Source organism: Solenopsis invicta, chromosome 10 (assembly GCF_016802725.1).
Source record: "Solenopsis invicta isolate M01_SB chromosome 10, UNIL_Sinv_3.0, whole genome shotgun sequence".
Classification (NCBI taxonomy): domain Eukaryota; kingdom Metazoa; phylum Arthropoda; class Insecta; order Hymenoptera; family Formicidae; genus Solenopsis; species Solenopsis invicta.
In genome coordinates this window covers 19,278,789-19,305,947 of record NC_052673.1, presented here as the reverse complement: position 1 = coordinate 19,305,947, position 27,159 = coordinate 19,278,789, and the positions used below count along the sequence as shown (strand labels likewise).

General features: G+C 31.0%; 1 protein-coding gene across 8 annotated transcripts in view; it reads right to left on the bottom strand.

The window, feature by feature from the left end:
* Positions 1–27,159, bottom strand: part of LOC105197884 (metabotropic glutamate receptor 8) — a 112,704-nt gene that overhangs the window by 62,996 nt on the left and 22,549 nt on the right. For 5 of the 8 annotated variants that reach the window (XM_039454224.1, XM_039454223.1, XM_039454222.1 and 2 more), the window contains 2 exons: positions 16,611–16,809; positions 11,959–12,165 (listed from right to left, as the gene is read on the bottom strand). In XM_039454224.1, the coding sequence (XP_039310158.1) occupies positions 11,959–12,165; positions 16,611–16,760 (357 nt within the window). In that variant the 5' untranslated portion in view covers positions 16,761–16,809. Of the gene's footprint in view, positions 1–11,958; positions 12,166–16,610; positions 16,810–19,483; positions 19,833–27,159 lie in introns of those variants that run through there. The other 3 variants (XM_039454227.1, XM_039454226.1, XM_039454221.1) reach the window with 3 other exon arrangements.

The window sequence follows — 27,159 nt, the reverse complement described above, 5'->3', positions numbered from 1 at the left end:
TTTATCAAGATATATATCGAGAAGATAAATAATTTTTCTTTTATTTGACTACACGCGATCTACATGTGTACTTGATTTTATGTTTTTCTTCTTCTGAAATTAGGTAGGAGTATTAATCGTACGGTCATATTGCTGAACGGTAATTTTCGGCACTTAGGATGATTAGAGGGCGATAAGGAAGTGAACCGAGTAGAGGAAGATTACGATGATCGATAGTGACATCTCGTTAGGGTTTCATCGGCCGCCGTTCTTGAGTTTTCACGGACGTACACGTCAATCACTTTTTCTTATCCCAAGTTTTCGTCGTCAGAGTGGCTTTCTTATAACTTTTCCTTACGGTGATCAATGTCACCATTGAGAACGTCAAAGTTGCTCTAGACCGATAAAGTTCTTCGAATATTAAGTTTGCCGATTTTCAGCGTTAGTCAAATCTTCTTGCTTTGTTGCTTGAAAGAACGCGTTTGGTGTCTTATCTACATGTAATAATATTTTTACGAGATGTTACAAGTCATTTTAAATATCAATTGCAGGATTTATCTAATAATTATATATAATGTGTTGGAGTTGTAACACATCACGTGCGTATACGTCACGCAATATAAAACGAATTATGTAATGTGATTTAAATTACATTTCGACAATGTAATTTACTATAGAAAATAATCGCAAATTTTCTCCATCCTTCTTAAATTATACTTGGGATGTACTACAATTATTATACATCGCGCGATAAGCAAATAAATTCCTCATTATAATTCTTACAACATTGATTAAACTTGATGCGATGTAAGGCAACTCGAAACTAATAAGGGAAGCTCAACGAAACTTTGCTCTTACCGATAAATAATTTTCTTTGACGTAAGTAACGTAATCTTCCCCGACCGAAGTAACGTAATCCACACGCAATTCGTTTAATCCAAGTTAATTACCGCTCTATGAAGATTATAGACACGAAACATACGTGTGCATGTGAGGTACCGCGGAACGCATAAAATTTCACTTTTTAATTAATTCTGAGTTGATCTCTGAGTTGTAGTTAGTAAAAACATATTAATACTTGTTAGTTGCACTGGTAAAAGTAAAAACTTTTAAACGTTCTAAAATATATATTTTATAATATAGGTATATGCAATCTAAAAATTGCCTTCCATGCAGGTTACATTTGTAAATATTTGTATAATATTTTGAAACTCGTGAAGAATCTTGTTAAAAAGCAATATTTAATAAATTGAATGTTTAGGCATGTTCCGATTTTTAAATACATATATTTTTGAAGACGTCAGTGGTACTCTTAAATCTTTTTCGGAAGCGTGCCGAAATCTTTGCAGCTTAGGACACTTACTTTCTTAAATCCACGCATACGTCTACTGAATTTTCAAATCTCGTTTAGCCAGCAATTTTGTTTCGCGACAGTTTTACTGCTCCACGCGCGCGATGCAAGTCGGAAAGTTTCTGGAATTGCATTCTGCGCGTAAGGCAGCGTCATAAAACTCGTGCTACAAGAATAGCCGTCAGCGAAACTAGGTGGTTAAATCAAATATCGACAAAACTTGAGTTCTCTCGTGACAACAGGGGAATACAATGACAACAGCAGGACTTTGTGAAACTTGATTTCGCTGGTTCAACAATTGCGCGCGCTCGGGTATCGACTCTGCCGCCTCCTCGTTAATATCTCTCATTATCAATAAAATGAGCACGATCTATGTGATTTCCTTTGCATAAAGTTAACGTTATTATATCGTGTATTGTTATAAGTATCACAAAAGTGGAGAATAACAAAGTTAGAGTAAGAAAAAAAATGAGAAATAAACGTACGGAATACGCAATATCCATTCCATTATTTCAATATAATGAGAGCAAAAACGCGCATATGACACGCGCTATTAACGTGCAATTTCGCTTTTTTTCTTTTTTTTTTCTAAAAAACATAAAGTCTAAAACTTTCACAATATATAAAATTTCAAAATTTCCAATTTATTATTACGACGTTAAAAAGGTTATTTTCGCCTAGAAGCAATATTTATTTAAATATTATTTATTGTACATTATCATAAAATCAAATTCAAACGATAAATTTAATTTTTTTTTTACTTTTCCTATTCAGTTAACTGATAATGATTATAAAATACTTAAATAACGAGGCAGAACTATCGTTTCATTTCTAATTATGCTATGAAATATGTCGAATAAAGTTCGCTACGTCTATTTGCGAAAAGCAACGCTCGAGTAAAAATACTCTCCACACATTGCTTTTAAAACTTTGGAATACTTTGACGAAGAAAAGAGCGCATTATTGGAAACCGATATCCGTGCAAGAAAAGCAGACAGACTGTAATTACAAGACGTTACACGATACTGGTGTACTCTGGCAAGCCATTAAGCAGTTTTTTTTTCAACGTAACCCATGAAAACCGCTTCAATTTAACCGCTTCGTTTTCCTACAAAATAGCTTTCATATTTATTATTTTTGAATTTTTACATCTTCACAATGATCAAAAATTAATAACTTTTCAATTAACATTCTATAACATTTTTAGTATCGGATATACACAAGTATACATATGAGTCTGAATTTTAGGTATATGTAAGTTAGTATTTATAGTTTTAACGTGAATCAAAAGAAAGTGTTGTACATCAGAGAGAGGATAAAATACTCGGAGTAATGTTTGTCGACATCAAGTCGATTAATCATTTATATTGTAGTTGACGATTGTCTAAATAATTTAGTATTTTTAAATAGCAATAAGTTTTCATAAATTCTACCTACCAATCTAATGCAGAGATAGACGCGGAACATTGTTTTTATCATTTCGTATAATCTTTTGCAATACAATTTTTTTTTTGTTAAAATATTAGTTAAAAAATATTAACAACGATATATGTATATTATGCAACGCGATATGTCACTCTTGTAATTGAAATATGCCCGTGGCAAAATGTTGACCTACACTATTAATGCAATTTAATGTTACAATTTATTATGTAATATTATTAAATATACTGTCAGCTTTATATCGATTTAATTAAAAGTTGTTAAAAATTCGATTACTTTTTTCTCATTTTTTGCATTTTACTGCCTTGTTTTAATTTTAGATTTAATTAAGCTCAACGCAAAAGTTATTATAAAATAATTGAATATATCAATAAAGTCATAAAATAACATTTATCAATGCCTCTTGAAAACGTAGTCTCTTCATTATAAAATAATTTATCAAAAAACAATACAAGTTACTCACGTTAAATAAAGCACCGTTACAAACAAAATGATTCCTTAACGGCACAAGCTGACGAAAGCGTATAATAGGAAATAAGGGGTAATACGTTAAGCCGCGAAAGTAATTAGTCTTATCCATCACCACGATTGATCGTGACGTGGCAAGAGATGCGAGTCTTTATTCTCTCCATTTTTCGAGCCTCGCGAATATACATATACATATAAACGCGTGTCTATCCTCTTTCTTATCCGCACATCCAATTGACGAGTTACCCATCCGTGATCGTTTCATTAGCCCCCTCGCCCCTCCACCCTCCCTCGCTCCCCTCCCCATCCTCTTGATCACCTCTCAGTTTCGCTTTCCAGAGATATTGCAGATGTATCACGCTCAACGGTATAGGATCCGCGCAAACTTCCAATCGAACTGTCAGTAAATTTTTGTTTAATTAATCATTTGGCTGGCTGACCAAGTCGTAGAACGAACAATATTGCAGATTGATACGAATAATGGTTCGAGGTCAACACCAAAGTGAAGCGACGATTTTGAAATAAATGTCGCGGTCATTCAAGCGATTTCACCTAGTCGGATATGATGCGATCGTCATCGGGTTAAACGACATCACTATCGATGCTCCACTGGCTATCTACAATATCGTTCTGTTGATGAGTAAAATACAATGACGAGTAGTAGATACTGCTGCGAGCCGTCATAACGTAATTCTCGTCAGCAAACATCGTCGTTAATAAAACTTATTCTCTCGTAAGTATAGTGTAACGTAATATGATATTTATCATATTAGATATCGCGAGACAAGTTGAAATTGTGTTAGCAGGAGAAACTTCATGTCGCAATGAATAAGTCGTAAACGAACGATGTTGTAATGATTTTTTAACAAATTGGCCTTTTTCGAATTTTGACTCTAAATAATTGCCGAACAAGGCAGTGATTCATATTTAAATGTAAAACAATGCGCTAACTTCAATTTTTGATATTTTTGCACAATGTTAGTTGAAAGAAAAATTTCTTCGAAATTCCAATTGTAAATTTCTATAAAATAATGGAAAAATCACGTTTGTAGAAAATCTGTTTAAGCGGCTAAACGATAAATTTCAGTTAAAAGTAATCGCGATATCGCATGGTTACTTTGTCGATCATTAAATATTAGAGTTTATCACGTTTCATACACGAAATAGTAAATATTTGCCATACCCATCTTGAATTTTCATGATGACACATTGTAAACGTGCCTCTTAACGTTTGCTGTATGCGAAACATGGTATTGCAGAAACTGTCTAATATTTGCGAGCAGATTTCGACAGTGTTCACAGACGGTTGATAAACTAGCGCTTCTTCCTGAGAAGAGTTTACTGTCGTCCGCATGCCGACTAATGAACATTGCAACTCCCTGCACATTGCACACCAGTGGAACTCGCTTCACAACTTTGCGTTTCATTCTGTTCATGTTACGTTGACGTGTAGTTATCGCCATGATCGAGTTAAATTCTATTGGGATGAAAGGGTCAGCGAAGCACGACGGTGATTGCCGAATAATGTTTGATAAAAGAATTATGCGCGATTAATGTCGCTATTTTAACGAATAAGCGTAATAATTGGCATTGAGAACAGTTAAAGTAGCACGGCGATTGCTTTAGAAATGCTCAAGTAAGAGAAATAATTCATATAAATTTACATACTTGTGCTCTACTAATTTGAATTCTTGTGATCTAACCTAATGCAATTCTCAAAGGAAAAAAGAGAGAGAAGAAGAAGAAAAATTTCTATACTCGTATGTACGTATTACATGTATAGTATATAATAGATAATAATCCACGATACATATATGTATCGTGGATTATTATCATTTCGGTCGATGCAATACTTTTTATAGCGGGACAGCGCGCTATCGAAATGTAGCAAAAATACAAAAATGACTCGATGAGTTCTTTGCGTTCAAACCGATATCTTTCTTTCCATGAAGAAATCCAATAATTGCTGGAAAAGTGACAGAAGATTATAGAAAATGAGAAAAAATATGAAAATTTTTCAGATTGATTTATAATTACTGTATTAACAAATGATAAACAAATAATTGTATTATTTACTTCATTGAATATCATATAATAATATATCAATAATTATCATAGTCATTCATCTTAATCGATTTACTAAAAAATACAAAACATAAATGTTACAACTCAAATCGACAATCGAGGTTACACAAAGACTATTTTAGCTTATTTATTTTTTCATTTAAAAATAAGAGAACCGTGTACAATTTTAATTTAAGTCAAACTCAATTTCTCGAGAAAGAAACTGAAAACACGTACGTGCGTACTTGTAATGTCACAGTTTGTTCTCCTCGCTACACTTTCCAACTGCAATTTCTCACAACTGTCGGAAATGTTGGCATTACGTTCGATTTACTCTATTTGTTTTCCAACAATTCTCACACTGATATATGAATAAAATTTATCATAGGAAAATCAATCGAAAACTAATACCTTCGTATATATACGGTAGTTATGTCCGACAAATCATTGAGTTTATCACTGCTCATTCTTCACTTCCATTAAATCAAAGACTTGTCATAAAAAGACTGTAAGCTTCAGATTAAAAAAAATAAAAAAAATAAATAAATAAATGACTCGTTAAAGACACCTCACGTGTCAAGACTAAAAAGAACAATAATGTTATTTTACAAAATATATATTTTTATATTAATACTTGTACTCTCTTTTACGTATCTCTCATCTTTAATTAATATCAAACTTTTGACTAAACTTTTAAATAACTTTTAAGTAACTCAAGCATAACGTACGCATTATCTATGCATAATTTTTTAATCAACATTGCGAGACAGTTCGACGAGAGTTGGTAACAATTTATAACTTTTTAACCAACACAATAGCCTCTCACCCGATTTTTTTGTCGCTTTAATGCCAATTATATTTCGTTGCGCTTAAAGTGTATTGCATCACGCTAACAAAATTTTTTATGAAAGCATAAAATTGCTGGCCATCGATTAACGAGAACTCGATAAATAATTCGCGCACGTGCGTCCTCACTGTCCCATCAGGCTCATCCACACACTTGACATAATAATTTAATCTATTTCCTTTCATTTCCGCCACCGACGACCGACCCAGTTATAACCGCAAACCCTATTTAGTTACGTCATGACGCTGACGTCGTGGCATATGATTTAGGAACCAACGGCTATTGTCCGTGAGACAGAACCAGGTCGATTGCAGTGATTTCGTTCGGACGTTTGACGCAAAAATATCTGATAAAAATTAGTACAACTTAATCTGACGTTGCCTTGAGCATTTTCAGCAATATGCCCGAGTTAAACTGTACGCGCGCGCGGATACGCTTTCATACGTCAGCATAAAATTTAGTTAAATCGAGAAATGTACAGATGTTATGTTTCATCATAATTTGAGAACAGACGTAACATGTATTAATACGCGTCAATTGCTTTATATTACTGTCTTGCGTAGGGTGTATAAATTAACTAACAATAAAAATCAGCTCAAAGAGCAAAGCTCTTACGTTTACTTTTTCTTCATATTTTCTGGATCTACGATACTGGAGTACTATCGTAGAAACATACGAAATTTTAATTTTATTAATTTTTTTTTCCAACAATTAGAAAGTGCTCCTTAAACAAAATTAAATTTATTTTTGAAAATTTCCGTTGACAAAATATTTTCAGGATATTCGTTCATGCACCGTTATACTAATGAAATAGTAAGTAAACAAGGTGGTGAGAATTTTTCTTCACTTTTCCTCAGGACCCTTGCGGGTAGTTTGTTTCACAAAAATCAGCAAAGGATGAGATATACGCAAGATTTTCAAAAAGAAGAAAACAAAAAGATAAAAAGTGATACGAGACTTTTCTCTCTTCTTTGTTAGTTATCGCGTGATTGGCAAAATCATAAAAGACGTTTTTCTCCCGCACAATTTCCACTTAATTTTCCAACTTTCTTTATCACCCAAAAACACCGCTTATGTGAATTATCATACGGTAGTCTCACAAAAAACTCGAGAATAAAGCATACATTATGATGTTATTAAATAAATTAAAACTTTGAAAATTATTTTTACGCGCGAAATATAATGTATACTTAATATTTATATGTTTTTAACTTTAAATAATATTTAAGATGTTTAATTCCACTTTTTATCGTTGCTATATGCTGTAAATTTTTATCTGCTGTACGTTCTACACATACAGAAGTTATATCTATAAATAAAAATTATTAATCATTACGAGATATCTCATGCGTTCAAAATTGCAAATTTTGTCAATAAAAATTGAAATTATTCAGTATTTCACGTTTTCTCGCTACATATCGAGTATTCAAGTTATTTTAATAACAATCTTTGCGTTAAGCGTATCATATGAGATAGTCTAGTTGTACATGAAGAAAAAACACATTTATCTATAATGACTATACTTTATTTATATAATAGTACGGACCAGTTAACAGCTGACTCACGGTGAGTAAAGGGAAGAAGACTGATCGATCGATCGTGTCTTCTTTTCAACGTGCGACCTCAACTTGAGTTGCTCCGGCCTCGAGTAGCCGCGTACAAAAAGCGGCTTGTGGTCCCAACTCCTTTACGTCAATAAATGTTTACTTTGTTTTCATGTTGTTGTCTGATGCACTGATGCACTAATGTAATCGTAAGTGCGACAATCAGTGCATAGATCCGTGGGTAGATTCACGTCTCGCGAACAACGGCGACCCGTCCTCATTTGGCCCGACGACTAAACGATAAATATTTACGGATTTCCCACTTGGGGGGATTCACAGGATCCAACGCCATTGTACTTTGTAATATTCGCGTAACGGGGACGCGGCGCGCGGCGCGACGTGGCGATTTGGATTCATCGTGGATGTAATTTCCATCGATACATATTTATCGCGTGACCTATACATTCAGATGAGAATCGCAGTGATATAATGGAATTACCGGGGTTACGTCCTCCAAGTATAAAATGGTGTTTACACAATTCTTTATTGCTTCTACGACATTTACTTAAACTTTCTCATATTTCTCTTCTATTATGTACAGCATTTATTTGTAATTTGTCTGTATACTATACGTGTTCTATTGATGTTTACATACAAATAATAATATATCTTTTAATTATATTATTTCAATTCTTTCTTGTTTTGTGTAAAGTGAACGGTAACTGGTTTTAACCAACTCCATAAAAATTAATCTGCAAATTACATCAATTTACAATATAAAACTCTCTCTTTCTCTTTGCTGCTGCTGCTGCTGCTGTTGCTGCTGCAGCTGTTGGTGCAAACTTTTTCATGTTACGTATAAAAAATAAAATACATTTTTGCATTAAATGTTGAAAGTAAAAGTATAAAAAAAAATATTTAATAAAAATTGCAATTTTATTGTTACGTATTTTAGCTATGACATTTCTTTTTTTTTAATTTGTAAAAATAACAAAATAGAAATACATAAATTTAATTTTATGACAAATTATAAACAAAAATAAAGAGAGAGAGGGAGAGAATTAATTAAATAATAAAAAAGGAAATATACAAAAGAGAAGATGATCATTCAGAATTAGATGAGAATAAATTATGAAAACAATTATGTAACACGCATATCTATATTACTATGTTGTAATTTCTACTCTCGTGCAACCTTTAATTAAGTTGCTGGCAGCATCATTTCTGAAATATTTCGAGATACTATACCCGAAATATTTCATAAGATATCAACTGGACAGCCTCATTTATTTCGTAAATTTTGCCATATATCTCTGTCTACATAGTACATAACATATACGTAATACATGACTGTAATGTATATCAACTTGGTATATTACAAAATTATAAGTAAAATATATAATTGTAATTTATCGATAAAACTATTATTTATCTTATAAGACAAAAAATAATCCATATACGATAATTGCACGTATCTAGCACGATAATTACATTTTTATATTTAATATAACATGTATTAAATAAATTTTTTAGAATTAAAATTTATTTTATAAAAAGGGAAATAAAATTAATTTTTTAAAGAAAAAGTAATATATTATAAAAATATTTTACAGAGAATTTTAATATAGATAGATTCCAATGTATTAATTTTGGATTATATTATTGCTCGTAATAATTGTAAAATACGTATAAAAATATATCCGTAAATTTCTATTAAAACAAGTTTTGGCGTTGGTTGTTGTTTATTTGGGCCAGAAGTGGCGAGAGCTCTGGGAGTTGTTGCATTTAATCAGCTTTGCGGAAGATGTTATCCAATCGTTTCTCGCCACCACTTCGGCATGGATAACCAACTAAAGCAGCTCGTCGTTATTGTTGCTGAAGCTTGGAAACTCCGGGAATGATGGCACGCGAACAACCGTATCTATTTTCGTTAAATACTCATTTTGCTAAAGAATGATAGTATGATAGTGCCAGCACATGAAGCATGAAAATTTTAGAAAGGTGTTTAACTAGTCCAAGGTTTAAAGCTTTTAGAACTTTCAGTTTTGCTTTTACTCCGTGCGGCTTCTTCAATGTTTTTGACTGTGATTGAAATCGCGCGGTGTAAAATATTATATATCAAAAATCGTGTTTATTCTCTTTCGCTTATAAGCTCTCTCTAATGCGCTTGCAATCTATTGCAAAAATTTTACTAAAATAATAAATTATTCATTATAATTCTCAAATTTTTAACGTTACATATCTTGCCACTTATTATAAATTAAAACTTTTATCATCACACAAAAAATAATTTCTTAATTCACGTATATTTTTATTCTTGAATGTTATTTGTTTTCATTTAAGTATGAAATGCTCTCTTCAAATACAATTACACTTGTATCAATAATAAATATATCTGTGCCAAGTATATTTTATTCTTAAGATCGTATTCTAAGATCTTCTTTCTAATATCATATTCTTCTCACGACAAGCTCAATCACATTATTTGAAATCACACTATTTATTCTTGGATTACATATTTGAAAGTGCGCTCGACTCAAAGCTCCCTTGTTTTGCATTCACGGGCAACAGTGTGCACGACAACCCAATAGATCCCAGTATCAAGCAAGATGTTTCACCCTCTGTTCGAAAATAAGTTTAGTTATTATTAGTAAAAGTAATGCAGTTGGCAAAAGTAAAAATTACTTGGCGTTGCGTTTCGTTTCTTCCACCAGTAAAACCAGTAGACGATCTCAAATAGTCCGAAACGTCATAAAGATTTTTAGGTTTAAAGTTGCGGACATTTCAACGAAGAGACTTCGTTTATCCAAAGCGCGCGTGCACGCCTTTTCTGTTAAAGCCCCACTTGAGTCGTTGACCGTAGACGGTCCCGCGTCAGACAGACGCACGTGCTTGCCGTCTGGGCCGCCTCCCCACTCTCCGTCGGCTGAAGAGAGTGGGGAGACGGGCCAGACGGCAAGCACGTGCGCCTGCCTGAGGAGACCGTGTCAACGACCCGAATGAGGCTGTGCGCGCGCGCCTTGGGTGAACGGAGTCTTTCTCGCTGGGCCAGACTACCGCAATGACTTTTAAGAGAGATCTTCTTGCATCGCATCGCGTTAAACGATACCTATGAGTGAAATGTGTAATGAGTCCGTCGCAGCAGACCACATTGAAGAAAAAATAATCCTAATACAAGCATATTTAATGTTAAACGGGCGCACAATTCTATTCTTTAAATAAAGTAAAATTTGTTTTCAATTAAGAATATCTTTTCGCTTTGTTTTAAAAATAATTTATTCTTAATCGAAGATTATTTATTCTTAGCGTTATTCTAAGCATAAAATATTCATAGATTAAAGCTTTTATGCATTTCTTTAAGAATTCATTCTTTTTTTTTGTGTAATCTCTTGTACATTAAGATATTATACTTAATCATGTACACTTAATTTTATCAATACTAGTGTTGTAAAGTATTTTATGTGGAAAAAGAGATTAGTATTTTTCTGTAAAAATAAACTGTAATTATTCCAGATATATTTTTAATGATTATATCAATAAAGAGGTGTGGATTTTTTAACTTTTCGTCGAGTCTGAATTTTCTATTACACCTTAGGGGAACAGAAAGCGTTTTTAGAGCTCGAAAACATATTGGCGATCGAGCTTCGACACGATAAAGCTTGTTATTGAGTCTATAAAGAGAACAAATGTCTAGAAGGTAGAAGGAAGAAAGGAAGGAAGTAATGTGCGATCGTGCATCCTGAACGTTCCTCTCGATCAAATTTCTATCCGTATTCTCGCAAAACCGTCGAGTCATAAATTTTTCCCTCACACAACTACGCGGTCTGTTTTATGTCAAATAGATTGAATCTTTTATCTCAAAACCGACGTGAAATAACGTAATTTCCGTGTAATTTAACGAAATAAGCAGAGTTCATGCGCAACAGACTGCACCATCGCGCGCGCGCGCGAGAACAATCGGAGAACGAATATCGATCGTTAAATTTATTTCAAGATCATATTGACATACTTTTTTCATCCGACACGTAAATCGAATTATCTCCTGATTTAATAAAATATATATAACACGTGAAATATAGCTTCTTATAAAATATAAAGCTAATTTTTATTTTTTTCTTATAAACTGCTAACGGAATTAGCAATTTAAAAAATAGTTGTATCATCAGTTGGTTCTCTTTAGCATTTTAAAATTTTACAAAAAATTCTTGTGTAAATACTGCAAAAATACATATCATCATGAAGCTGAAGAAATAGTGACTTACTTGATTCATGTATGATCTGACGAACTCCATACTTTGATCCAGAGCATAAGTGTCGCTACTGCAGGAATCGAGGATGAGAGCACCCAGTGTTGTGTTCGGCAAGAGTTCTGTATCAGCGTTAATTTGATCCAGGACATACAACATAGCTTCCAATCGTTGCATACCCTTCTCTTCTTTCACCCTCCCGCATGGTAATTGGCCTGCAACCTAAAAATAAATAAACTTGTATGCTATCCAATTTGCTTTATTTTTTCAACACGGTATAGTTATAACTGTTTATTTATTTATAGCTAAACAAGGTTAATTATAGTTATACAAATTAATATAGTTACAGAATTTTTAGAGATTATTTATAATTTTAGAATTATCTGATTTTTATTTATAAGATAAAGTAATATTATATAATTACATCGTATAATATATATATAACATTTTAATAAAAAATTCTGATTTTCTGATTAAATACATAGCCTCTCTCTTTATTTCTTAATGTTTTATTTTACTTTTTTCCATTAGATTTTATATATTACATTCAAATATCGAGAGTGAGCAATTTAAACGTATCAATGTAAACGATAACTTTCAATCAAAATAATGTAGCATCGAAAGAGAACTAACAAAGAACAAGGTAGACGTTCAATTTGGATGGCTTACTTTTCCCTAGAGTCATTCATTTGTACAATGTCTAGGTACAATGGTATGGGTATACGAGTACAACTTGGCGTCATGGGACCAAAAGATCAAATGACAGACTTCGGTCCCTCATATTCTCGAGCACCACGGTCGAATGTGCTGCTCGAAGCTGCGCGCTGTTGACGTCGAGTTCAAGGAGTATGAGTGAAGTTGTGAGGCTACGGTGTAATACTGTAAATCCACGTGTCGCTATGACTCTATATATATATATATATATATATATATATATATATAGAGAGATATATATATATATATATATATATATAGAGAGAGAGAGAGAGAGAGAGAGAGAGAGAAATCGTCAAACCGAAAAATACACAGTCTGGCCAAACACGCTCGTAAATTTTGGCAACAACACGATCCCACCGCTGATTTTAATGTTTGTGAAATCAGCTGGGAACTAGGAACGCTGACCATTCGTTTCCGGAGTTACAAAGCCTTCCCGGAATAAAACTTTTAATTTCAACAATCCGAAATATGTAAAGAACGACGATATTTCAATTTCCTACTACATTTTTGAACGTATAAAATCAAACATTTAATCTAGTTTACTTTAATGTATAATCATGCAAAACCTGAGCCTTAATAATTTTAAGTTTAAAACAAAAGTTCTTGATCAAAATTATATAAACATAGGAAAGAAACAGACAAAATGCTCGTTTTTAAATTAATGTTATCCAATCCAATATAAATGTATACTAAATGCTTCTAAATTATGCATAATTCTTAAGAGACGCGTTAACTATGTCCTATAGCGTCCACTTAATGAAAGTCTTTAAATTAAAATTTAATTTCTTGTCTTATGATATTCACAGTGTTTATGAACATTATCATGCTAATTCATTTTGAAAAATTTATTTTAGTTGCAAAATTGATTTTTTCAATGTGTTTTATATTTTTTATGTTATGGAATGTTTTTTTATGCTCCGGTACTATATTCAATTATTATTTTTTAGCTAACGTTACCGATCTGGTCATGAGCAGAAACAATAGTTCATATCGGTTTTTTTTTGTTTAAAATAAAAACGATTTAAAAGAGTTATATATTTATATATTTTTTTTTTATAATCAATTTTAAACATAAAATCAATATAAAAGACTATGCTTTGAGGTTTATTTTGTTAAATCTTATTTTTGTTTATCTTATAAAAAATTTAATTATTAAAAAATCTGGAATAATATTATAAAAACTTCTAAGTCATCAGATAAAAGACACTTTTTACTTTGTATTTATGTTTTCGAGATTTTTGTTTGACAAATAATCCAGAAACAACGTGATGTGTCAATATCACTGATCTTCTTCTCAAATTGATTTTATTTGTTCATTGACTGGTGCAATAATGTAAAATAGAATAAAATATTATAGATATATTAGAATAAAATATTTATATGTTATAATAAAGTTATAATAAAACAATAGTTTTAAAAATATAGATTTTTTTTATTTGTTATAAATAATTTTTGCTCGTTATTCATGAAAAAAATCGATATTAATGTTTTTCACCGGAAAAGTTGCAATATCGCCTCATTAGAAATTTATCCGGAAAAAAAAAAACTAATCCGCGAGTCCGGGTCGCTCGTTACTCAGGAGTCACTATATCAAGCGACAAGAACAACTGGCGAGAACGAAAGTTATCTGTTAGCGGAAGTTCGGTGAATGGCGGTTATTTTGCACGAACTAGTTGCGCGACAACAATAAATCAGCTTAAAGTTTTCGATATTATTCCACCTATAGCTAAGGAAGAGATAACGTTTCACAAGCATGTTTACTTCGCATTTTGTGAAGCAATCAAACTCATTCGCATATTCGAGAAGAATGCGAGAGAAAGAAGTTGAAATTAGTGAAAAATAAAAGCAAAACCCCTTATATAATGAAAAATTTTCAAAATAAAGTTCTAAAAAATCTATATTTCATATATTTCATTCATATGTTTTATATATTTATATTAAACATAATTAGTCCTTCTTTTCGGTCTCGATTTATAAATTCTGAAATAGTATATTAAATAACAATTTAGAAACAGTAAACGGATATAGACTCACTTTGTATTTAATAATGCTTATAATCATTATACATTTTTAATATTAATTAGCTGTTTTTTAGAAAAAAAACCAGAAACAATTTAAAAAAAAAAAAATTTTTTATTCATCATAACACAATGACGAACTGTAAAAATCATACATCCTACGACTGCAGCAAAAATAGTGTTCTTTCTTATTCTTTTTTTTAAAATAAATATTACACATTTTTTTTGGCAGACGCATAGAGCAGCAAACTATACACTTCACAATATTATATAATAGTATATAATTTTCTATGAAAATTCTAAAAAAAAAAACAGCAACTTTAATAGAAAGAATATATTAAATTTTTGCAAATTTTGAAAATTTCTTTCTTATTGTTAACAAAATATTTCGTGATAATAGAGAACACGCACGCACACACGTATGCACTTTGATATCTGTAATCCTCTCATTGTCAGATAAAACTCTATCCTAGATTCTATTTGAGAATCGTGTATGTGTGATATGACATCAAAAGCAAGAGTCAAGATTTGTTATGTTAAACTTTTACCTTTTATGTTAAACTTTGTGTTGCGTAAAATATACCAGATAATTCTAAAAGTTGACTTATTTTTTATACAATAGCGTAATAAATTATTTCTTGCAAAATAGTAAAATACGCGATTCAGTTTATCTATATTGTCTAAATATAGTAAAATTTGAAATTAAATGAGATTATATAACTCAATCACAATTATTAGCTTAATTTCCTTTCTTTCTTTTCTTTTTAAATTTTTTTTTTTTTCAAATACGTTCTTTATATTTTGTTGTAACAAAATATAAACAATTATAACAGACGTTTACAACAAAATTTTAAAAGACAAAGTAGACTGATTTTGATATTAAATACAAACAAAATTTGCCGATATCAAGATTTTTGTAAATTGAAAAATATAAAAAAAAGGATTTTAATGTTTAAAAACTATTATTAATTAAACAATTAATTAATTACATTTATAAATATTTACTTGTTTTAATATATGATATAACATGAAAAAAAGAAAAATTAATCTTTTAAAAAATAGAAAAAAACGCAAGTATTTCTTTTTGTCTGAGAATCTTTTAATTCCGAAGAATTAAATCTTCTAATTTCGATTTTTCCAAAGAATCGTAAAAAAGAAGTTTTCAATTTGTTAATTATAAATGCTAATGGATTCAGCAACGATAAGAAACGAACGATATTTGTTTGCCACTGGCAATGAAGAGTATTTTTATTTGGTTCTTATTTGAAATATTCGTTATTTTCAAGTAGAAACTCGAAAGACGAAAGCGCGATTTCTGTAAAACAATTTGAAACGGAAGAACGCGGAATAAAAAGAGAAAGAGAGTGCACTTTCGTAGATACAAGTGCAACAACTAGCAAAGTCGAGATGTATGTACATTGACCAGCTCCAGGCGAAGTTTAATATAAAAAAAGTTGTGTGCTAATTTAATCTTTACATGCTGCAGATAATATTTTTAATTTTACTTATGTAAATAAAATCACAAAAAAATTACAATATAAAAAAATAATAACATATTTTATATACATATTTTAATCAGAAATCAAGTTTCATCGGCCAAAATTTGCTTCGGCAAATTAAAACTTTGAAAAAATTTTTTCTTGCAAAATTGAGCAAATTTAAATTTAACGCAAATGTAAAAATAAAAATTTTATTAGTAAATTATGTATGATAACACAAATGCTTACGTTCTATTTAACCTTAAACCTATTTTAATACAAGTTTTATTTGCAACTCAACCAAGATACGTATCGTGAAAAATTCAGAGAATACGAAGAATCAAATCTAAACTTTCGCTAAGGAAAAATAACTCGAAAATTATCGAGAATGTCTATAGCTAACAGGGAATATGTAACTATTAATGTCTGGTGTAGAAAAGCTGAAGAAGCTTACTTGTTCATGCATCGGAAAGATCCCGCCGAGGATGATGTCACCATCGATGCGTATCAACTTTGAGCCATCTTCGCCTCTATTCTTTGCGTTGTAACATTCGCTTGTAATTAGGAAGCACCACATCCATGGCAGGATCCTACGTAAGTTCATCTTGGCTACGAAAGCTGAACTACTCGAGTGGTTCGTGGATGACACCTCGCTAAAACACAAGACGACATTTGTTATTTTTTACAAATTTCTCTAAAAAATAGTACATAAGTATTTTCTTCTATTTCGTGGCGTAGAATATATGATAACACACATAAATTATAAATTTTAAATACTAAGATAATTGTACCCTATACGTGCAATGTACAAGGTCTATTTAAGCTTTGCGATTTTTTCTGATTTTTTAAATATAGTACTATTATACAACAATATAAACTTCAGAGATTAACAACCATCGCTTGACAGTTATAGAAAGTAACAACCTTCCTATCAAATATTAGATTGTGAGAAACACAATTGAGAAAATTCTATTTTTGACTTCACTGCCAAAAACAGAATACCGAGCAGTCAACTGTTGTAAACAAATCACGTTGATAGCTTGTACGACATACTAGCATTATTTGTTCAATTCACCATGTAACTATACTTAAAAACAGCCTATACTTAAAAGTAGGCCATGTGGAGTACAGTTACCTTAATAAATATTATTATTCAACTAAGCATAAGTGAAACAACATGAAAGTTAAACATCAAGATCAAATATTGAAAGAAAATATTTCTAAATTTCTGTATTCCATTTCTCCGAGGAAAAGATAATATTGATACATTTCAATACTTTATTTGAATTGAATGTCGTGCACAACGTTTCACGTAGCATTTCAGTATGAATATATCTGTTTATATTGTCTAAGTTCTCTCTCTCTCTCTCTCTCTCTCTTCATATCTCTTTCATAAAATGATTTATTATCATTGCATGTAAGAATTATTTGAAAACGAGAGACTTGTAATGCGAGAGACGATGCTTTGACTTGAAACAAAAATTTCGATATGCAACGTCATATATAATTCTCTGGTGCGCCGAAAACATAAATTTACAGTGGAAGCGGATGGATCGTACATGTATAAAATATTTACAAATATATATATATATATATATATATATATCGTACGTTGCACATTTTCCATTCCTGTCTATTGTAAATTCGTTTACTCAGATCACGATTTCAAAACTTGTGAAAAAATTTCTTTTCGACAATAAAATTCTCTGTCCGCGTCATATCGAAACTTTCATGTTTAAAGATAGAAGAAGAATTCTGCTTTTAGCCCGTTGTACTAAATTTTTCTTCTTAAAAAATGATCAAAAAATAAATTGTTGTTTTAGAAAGTAAAGTTTTCAAATCTTTGAGTGAAATTCATCGATACAAAGTCGCATCGTGCACTTGAAGCGTTCAAATTAACGCGCGATCCTTTCTTTCTCTAATCTAATTCGACTTGGGGTGTACGTCCACAAGGATCGTATAAGGATCAAGGATATTCACCCTTGGCCTCTCCTTTAATTACTTCGTTGCTCGTCGACGTAATACGGCCTTACAGCTCCAATTTTCTTTCCAAGCAATCGTCACGAAAGCTCGATTTTTATCATTAGCACAGAAAGTTTCTTAAGCAATTATCTTCAATTTAGTTGTCGTAAGCGATTCTACTCCGTTATACGGACGTTCTATGCCAACAAAAAAATTCCCTTATTTTTAAAAATACGCCTTTCTTCTTAATTACTTTACTCTCTCCGCTTTTGCAAACACGTCATTTTCTTACGAGGAAAAGTTGCTGATTGCGAGTTTGCTCGTGTGCAATGCGTCTGCAATCTAATTCACGACGATGCAAATGAGAAGGAAGAAAAGCACTGGTGGTGAAATGACTTGGTTAAACAAATTTAATTTTAGCTCACGTCTTCACGGCGTGTTTCGGTTTTCTAATTGTCTCCCATTTTGCCTTCTCCAAGAGCTATTCGAGGTTGTAATTTTGTAATTTAATTCGGCTTTTCCAATTAATTTAAGACCTTTACCTTCAGAGCAAACTTGCTCATAGGTTCTTTATACTTGATACCTAGATGACACCGATTAGAGGTAATCTAGCGTAGGAATATTGCAACTGACCGATAATTCGTTCTTGATTAAATCCAAAGACTTTTTTTCCCCTCTTATTTTATACATTTTACACAGCAATATGAACGTTCGACTAGTCTAAACTAGTCAAATTTTAGTATGCAATAATACGGAGAATAATAATATTTATTTTAACAAATTGGATAAACAATTTTATGTAAAATCTATTCAAAGATTTAGGTATTATTAGAAAAAAGTAAAAAAAAAGATTTATAATTTACATTTCACATTAAGCGCTCTCTCCTAAAATCGAAAGCATACGTACATTTCCTGTTCAATAAAACGAGTTTATTATTATTCAATCTCTGCAGTTTATCAATCTATACAATAATCTTAATTACGTCGAAAACGATGAGATATTAGATATTGAATACTAATAAATTACTTTTGTATAAGAAAAATAAAAAATTTTTATGTTAATATTTTCATGTACAATATTATTTTAAAAAATTCTCTATTTAATTTATTTTGTATAATCGTGCAACATCAGCAAAAAGGAGGAAATTATTTTTGACAAATTTTTACCAACGTGCAACGGTTTAACCGCGAATAGTCGGTAATTGTAGTATATTAATTTTATAACAATATATAATTTGATTTTTTATTTTTATTTCTATTACACTTGATTCTATCACATTCACCCGATACCACATTCAAGGATATATGCAGTACGCAAACACTCAACGCCTTAACTGAGATTGAATGGCATTGTATCGAACATACCAGAATTCAGTGAGGCGTTCCACTGGCCCCAGAAGAGTCTCATGAATGTGGAGCATCAGTGTGACCTGTGGCAATGATCGCCGTGCGAGTAATTCCGCGTACTTCCATTGGAGTACGGTCTTTTATTGGAATTTTTGGCTCTTTCAACTTCATTACTAATTGTAAGCGTACGTTAAAAGAGATAAAGTAACAATCTCTTCTATTGTTATCCTATCGTGTGAAAATCATTACAAAAGTTTTTCTTTCCGTTATTGTTCTATTCGATAATAAAGATCAACGTAACTCCGTAGCGAATAAAAAAAAAAGAGAAAGAATGTGAAATAAAGACTGAAAAAAAGATCCTCAGTTTTCTTTTAAACTTTTCAAAAAGTAATAATTTCATAAAACGCTAGAGAATCGAAAAGTAGAATATTTTTCAATACCATGTAATTGTAAAACTTTTATTCAACAACTACTTTTTTTATAACTAACTACTTTTATTTAAAAAGATAGATAAATAATAGATTTAAGATGCAAAATTAGAATAAATATGAAAATAAATAAATAGAAGATAAGGTGCTATTATATTATGGGCATTCATTTACATTTTATTCAATAAATTGTTGAAAATCAATATTTTCTATTAAAACTTCACGATTATATTCAACAAAATGTTGTTTAATAGATTCTAGATTTAGTTATGACATATTTATTATTTAAAATGTAATTTATAAAAATAAGACAATACTGCATAACGGATTGGAAAAAACAGAGATGGTAATATGGGCCATCAAAAGTAAATTTAAAAATTGATTTTGTTTAAAAAAGATATAATATTTTGTTAAAAAATTATATATTTTTAATTTTTCGTGATTTATAATAAAATTTTTTTGCGTTTAGAAACATTAGAAATATCATTTTAGCTTTGCTCAATATTAAACAACGAGGATAAAATGATATTTCTGTAGAGGGACAACTAATTTATTGAAGAATTACCGATATGAAAATCTCGATAGTTCCCAGAGCACGTTTCTATGACCACGTTAACAAAATGCTATACTATTGAATAACTTTGCATAATTTGAAATGTGTATAGCCGAATAAAAAGTTAAACAAAAAAAAAACTCGAGTACGTAATATACATTCGTGTGATAATACTCTCAAGTTTAAAAATAATGAGAAACTATGTGTAATTAAATGTTGTTGAAATGTACCATGAAATGAAAAAGTTTTCAAGTGCTTAAAGGTAAAAATGCCTTGTAACAATTGTCAATTACTGTGTATTGGCACATTAACGACGCTAAAAAATGGCGGGCTACTAAAGAAATAATTTTAAAACATAAACAATTGTTAGAATTCGTCACCTAATAACGGAGATAATAGAAATAACTGTAATGTCCACAATAGCCATAATATTTACTTACCATCTTGTCCTCTACTTATCTATCTCTTTAAATAAAAGTTTACATAGTGTTGTTGAAAAATATTCTGTTTTTCGACTCATTAGAATCCTAAAATTCCTTAAAAAATAGAATAGAACAATGACAGAGAAAAAGAATTAAACTTGTATAACTTTATCGTATTTCTATAAGATAAGCTAATTGCAATATAATGTAAAAAAATTTTAATTCAAATACACACCACGAATAATTAATATAATTAAAATAACAAAATTTTCTAAAATGCTATAAAATAATAAAAAATAAATTATTGCGATGATATCTTACTAAAATTTGTTTAAAACGTGATCAGTGTTATTAAGATTATAAATCAGAAATGCTCCAATTTTCTTCTACTTTTATAATCCGTCTTGTTCGCGTGTAACTCAATGGAAAAAGAAGCTTTTCGTCGACAATGGAGCCTTGGAAATAGCGTGTTTCACGTCTTTGATTTGATCCGCGAGTACCTGCCGAAAAGTGCCCTCAGAGAATGTTACGGAAGGTAGAGCCACTCTAGCAAAGATATCGTTTTACTCAAGCAGAAGAGCTAGCTCGAAATAATGTACCGGCTATCTCTAGAAGCCAGACGAAAAAGCGAATTCACACCGGATAAAGTAGCGTAACGGAATACAAAGCAAAGGCATACAAACAAGTTTGAATGCCAGATAAAAAGTGAACGATTGCACGTTGCTACTCGCTCACGATTAAATGAACTGCGGATTAATGTTCAAGGAGCTATATATTAAAAAAAAAAAAAGAGAGAGAGAGACAATCAAATTCACCAGAATTCATACAAATATATCTTATAAGATTAACTTGATCAAATGTGTATTGCAATTCAAATAACTTTATTGAATTAAATCGTATATAGTAACATTCAATTATTCAATTAACATTGCTAATAATTATTGCAGCACATTTTTCTATAATGAGACTTTTATTTGTTCTTATTACGATAAGTAACAAGAGACAAAAGTGACAAAGGAAAGCTGTGCCTTTATTTCAGCGATGTTGGAGCAATCGAGAACGAAATTGAGATACCTACGCGTAATCCTTCGATACACTCGAGTCGATTCCGTCCTGACTTTGCTTCGTCAGGACGCGACGGGAGTTGGACTATTTTCATTTCTCAAATAAATCGTGTCATTTTCTAAAACTTCTTGAATATTGCAATTCGTGAAAGCAGACTCCAATCATCTCGGGATGGAAAATCCTCTTTCTAGTCAAACGTATGCAAACGCTATGCCTTAGTCATTTAAAATATTCAAAATGTTTTATTGCGTTAGGAGCAATATCTTAAAAACTGATTTATAGAAATTAATTATTAATAATTAGACATAATTTGTTCTTTGCGTACTTTGCGTAATATAATACGTTCTTTATATCACATTGCATGTATGTTGGATAGAACGGAATATTCTTCCGTTAAAATTGAAATTAAAAGAAATATTTTACTGAATAAAACATCTTTCAGAGAAAAGAATAAAACTTATTTTACGCATATAATAATAATTGCATCAATCTATATAATATTATTATGTATATATAGATTTTATATAGAATAAAATTTCTTACTGTATATTATACATATAATAAATAGTTGAAATTGAGAATTCAGTTTTCAATATTTAACAAATTCAATCTCTTAAAATGTACGAAAGGAATTATAAATGGATCAAGTATCGATATTAAAAATCTATCAATAACTTTCAAGTTAGATGAGTAAAATAAATGCATTAGATATATGAAAGGTGGATAAATGCGTTATAGAGCGAAATCTGAAGTTTCCTGATAAACGGCCGAAGCGGATAGAAACGGAAAGTTAAAGGATGGGAATAGCTCTTGAAATCGAGCAATTTGTCTCCGTCATGGTAGCCCGATGAAGTTTCTTAGAAGACGCATAATTTCTCATGCCATCGTACATCCCAGGAAATCTAATGGCGATTACTGTGAAGAAAAGGATTATCGGAAATTCTTATTTCCAGCAAAAGATCGCTGATAATATTATATAGCTCTTTGATTATCAGCCAAAAAAAAAAAAGAATTTCCGATTTAGATGCGTTTTCAAAATTGACATTAACGTCTCGAAATCTAGTATCTACGTAATTTCTATGCTCAACTTATTTTTATCTCTACAATGTATGTAATAATTAATAACATTACATACGTATATTTCTTACTTTCACATACTCATGTACGCGCGCAAGAAGATAAAATGTAAAAGAAAATACGAGAGAAAAGAAACTCATGTGACACGCGTTTAGTATATCAAGAAGAAAAACCTACTATCTGTTACCGAGTGAAAGAATACGTTGATTACGTTACACGTTGTAACACAAAACTAAATTACATGAAATGACGTCGGAATTCTTCAAATCCTATAAAACATGCAACTATCGAAGGGGATTTGTTATTTATTATAGGATCCGGTCGACTTACGGATTTTATAAAATCAAGTCACACACACACACACACGCACGCACGCACGCACGCACGCACGCACGCACGCACGCACGCACGCACGCACGCACGCACGCACGCACGCACGCACGCACGCACGCACGCACGCACGCACGCACGCACGCACACACACACACACACACACACACACACAGAGAGAGAGAGAGAGAGAGAGAGAGAGAGATTGTATAATTAATAATTACAATTAAACAATGAAAATTTATACTAGATTTTTTCAAAATTTGTTCAGAAATATAAGCAATTGGATCTTAAGTAATGTCTCAATCAAGATGCGCACACATAGCGCGTCATAGATGGCTGTTCCTTCCAAGTAGGATATGCATACACACCACATTAGTGGGACATCTTAAGCTAATTATCTGGAATTTACACGATAACGACAGCGCATTTGACATGCAAAATACAAAGGTAATGCGAGTGCAATGCGCATCAGCAGCCACAAATGCGACTCGCGAGTGAATGGAGTAAAGTTAAATGAGCGTAAAAGCGATTACGCGAAAATACTGGGAAATCGAAAGGTGAAGCGAGATGGAGAAAGATAGATTGCTGGACAAACCATCATAACAGGATTCGATCATTTTATTCGATGTTGTGGAAAAATACGGGAAATTCTATGGCTCGCGAGACAAAAGGCACGCTTCTCATCGAGCTTTCCGCACGTTCCAATCCATCGGTGAAAATTAATCTGCGCGCTGCGGTACGAACCGTTGCTGGGATTTCTATATCGGGATCACGATTTCTACTCCAGCTGTTTGCGGAAGAAATGTCCGATAAAATAATGTAACGCCTTCGTAGTACGAACGGTTTATTTTGAGAACTGCGTAAATCAATTCTGGAAGCGCACTCGGGATTTAGTATTTTTGCAGCAAAGGGCTTAGCCGAATAAGTATGGTGAAAATACCTCCACGGTTTTTCGAGTTGACCCTTTTTTCTAAGATAACTTATATGAAAAATATGAAAAGACACTTACATACCAAATTTTATATTTTTATATAGAGACGTGACCAAAACAGATTTTCTTAGTAACAAATCAAATAAAATTTTTGAAATTGAAAAAATTCTGAAAATTTAATTACACTTAGACTTAATAAAAATATTTTTTACATTTGTTTTCCAAGCAAATTTCGATTATAAAAATAAAAATAATTAAAAAAATTTTTGTCCCACCCTGATTTCGTTGATTTGCCACTTAAAAAAATGTAATCTCTATTCCCAACTTCTAAAAAATATTTTTTTTTCAGATTTTTTCAAAAAGTGCGTCACAATAAAAAAATTAAAATAACATTTTTTGTTAATTTTTTTCAAAAAATGAGCAGGTAAATCGTTTTTTATCAGCTCTTTAACGTTTTATTTGTCTATAAAATTCCACTGAAATATTTTGCTAATCATAAGTTGAAAGTTAATAACAGCTAAATTATTTTCAATTTTTATAATTCCATAACATAAGGTTTTTAATTCATAAATATAATGTTACACTTACACATTAATAATATTACATTTGGGTATTAATTTAATATTACATTTATTGTTAGACATTAATAAAAATATTTTTTTACATTCTTTTTTGGTGCGAATTTTGATTATAAAAAAATGAAAATAACCTCTAAACATTTTTTCCACCCTAATTTCGTTAGACCACCTTAAAAAAATTACATGTAAATTTCTATTCCTAACTCCTACAAAAAATATTTTTTTCAGATTTTTTCAAAAGATTGCCCACAATGAAAAACATTAAAATAACTTTTTTTTGTTAATTTTTTTTGCAACATAAGCAAGTAAATCGTTTCTGTCAGCTTATTAACGTTTTATTTGTCTTTAAAATTTCATATTGAAATATTTTGCTGATCACAAGTTGAAAGTTAGTGGCTAAACTATTTTTCAATTTTTATAATTCCACAACATAAATTCCATTTCTCATAAATATAAAATAAATGCTTATGCTACAGAATTATAAAAATTAAAAAATAATTTAACTATCACTAACTTTCAACTTGTGATCAGCAAAACATTTCAATATGGAATTTTATAGACAAATAAAACGTTAAAAAGCTGATAAAAACAATTTACCTGCTTATTTTTTGAAAAAAATTAACACAAAAATGTTATTCTAATTTTTTTCATTATGACACACCTTTTAAAAAAATCTAAAAAAATGAATTTCTTAGAAGTTAGAAACAGAGATTACACGTAATTTTTTCAAGGTGTTAAGTCAACGAAATCAGGGTAGAAAAAATGTTTAAAAATTATTTTCATTTTTTTTATAGTCAAAATTCGCATCAAAAACAAATGTAAAAAATATTTTTATTAATGTCTAAGTGTAATTAATTTTTTAGGATTTTTTCAAAATTTTGTTTGATTTGTTACTAACAATAAGTGAAAATATAAAAAAATTGTTTTTTCGCTCTATCTTGGTCAAGTCTCCATATAGTAGAAATCTAAAATTTGGTATGTAAGCGTCTTTTCATATAAGTTATCTTAGAAAAAAAGGTCAGCTTGGAAAGCCGTGGGGGCATTTTCACCATACTTATTCGGCTAGACCCTTTAAATATATAGCAATATCAACGCTCTCTCTCTCTCTGGAGGTATCAATAAATTTAAATAAGATAACGTCAGAATTAACACTCCGTGTACCTATTCTAACGAAATTTTGCAATTTATAAGAAATTTCATTACTTTCAATTTTTCTTCTAACGAATCGATTTATACGCATGTAGTATGTAAACTACAAGAGATATATATACATATATTTCAAAAAAATTTACTTAAAAATTGTTATGCTCGAGTTGTCAACTATCGATGTCCCTCAACATCGACACGCCGCAAACGGTAAAAAAAGAGGCTCGGAAAATCGATACGACATTATTCCGAATGTGTTCTACCTCCCTCTTTTGCATCACATTCCTCTCGCACATCTCGTATCTCATTCTCTCTTTTTATCTCGCACTCAACTTTCCATCTTTCTCCCTCTTTCATTCACATCCCTCTTGCATTTTACCTTTTTCTTTATACCTTCGCTCTCTAGAAACCAACCCTTCTTCCAGATATTAAACCTGATCCAGAAAGAGCCAAGTACGGCTTTCATCTCTTCCTACGAAATCGACCACATTCGATGACATCTCATCTGATAATTTAAGGTAGATTTCGCAACAACTGCAAAAATGTTGCGACGAAGGATAATCACGTGACATTCAACTTCACTTCCGTCTCTCGCAACTAATCAAAATTCTAATAAGAATACTTATGTGAAATTATTATTATCTATTCTGTTTGCAAAAATTATTCCAGTTATCTACAATCTGCATTTTCTTATTCAAATTTGCAAATGTAATTATATGTACACTTTGCATATATAATTTGAAATTTATTTACTTTTGTTTAAATATCTCAACATCCCTCGATTTCATAAATTTATTAACTTTATTTTTAATTTTTTGATCGTGAGTACCAGTCTTCAGCTCTGCGTAAAAAAAGGGGGAAAAATGAAATTGAATGCCGGTCAAAGCTGGTTGACCCGAAAAGAAGAGGAAAAGCCAATTTAATTAATTTTTAATTAAAGCATCACGCGGCCAGAGATAGAGACATCATAAAAAAAGAGAATGCACGTTTTTAATTCTCGTTACCGATTACCATTGACTTGGTTGCAAGATTTATAAAAATTCTGATAAACTGAGGTGTATCATGATGTAAAAGCTATCCAAACGTCCTCAGTCAGTCAATTCCGAACACAAAAGATATTTAAAATTTATAATTCTACTTTAATCTTTAAATAAAAGTAAT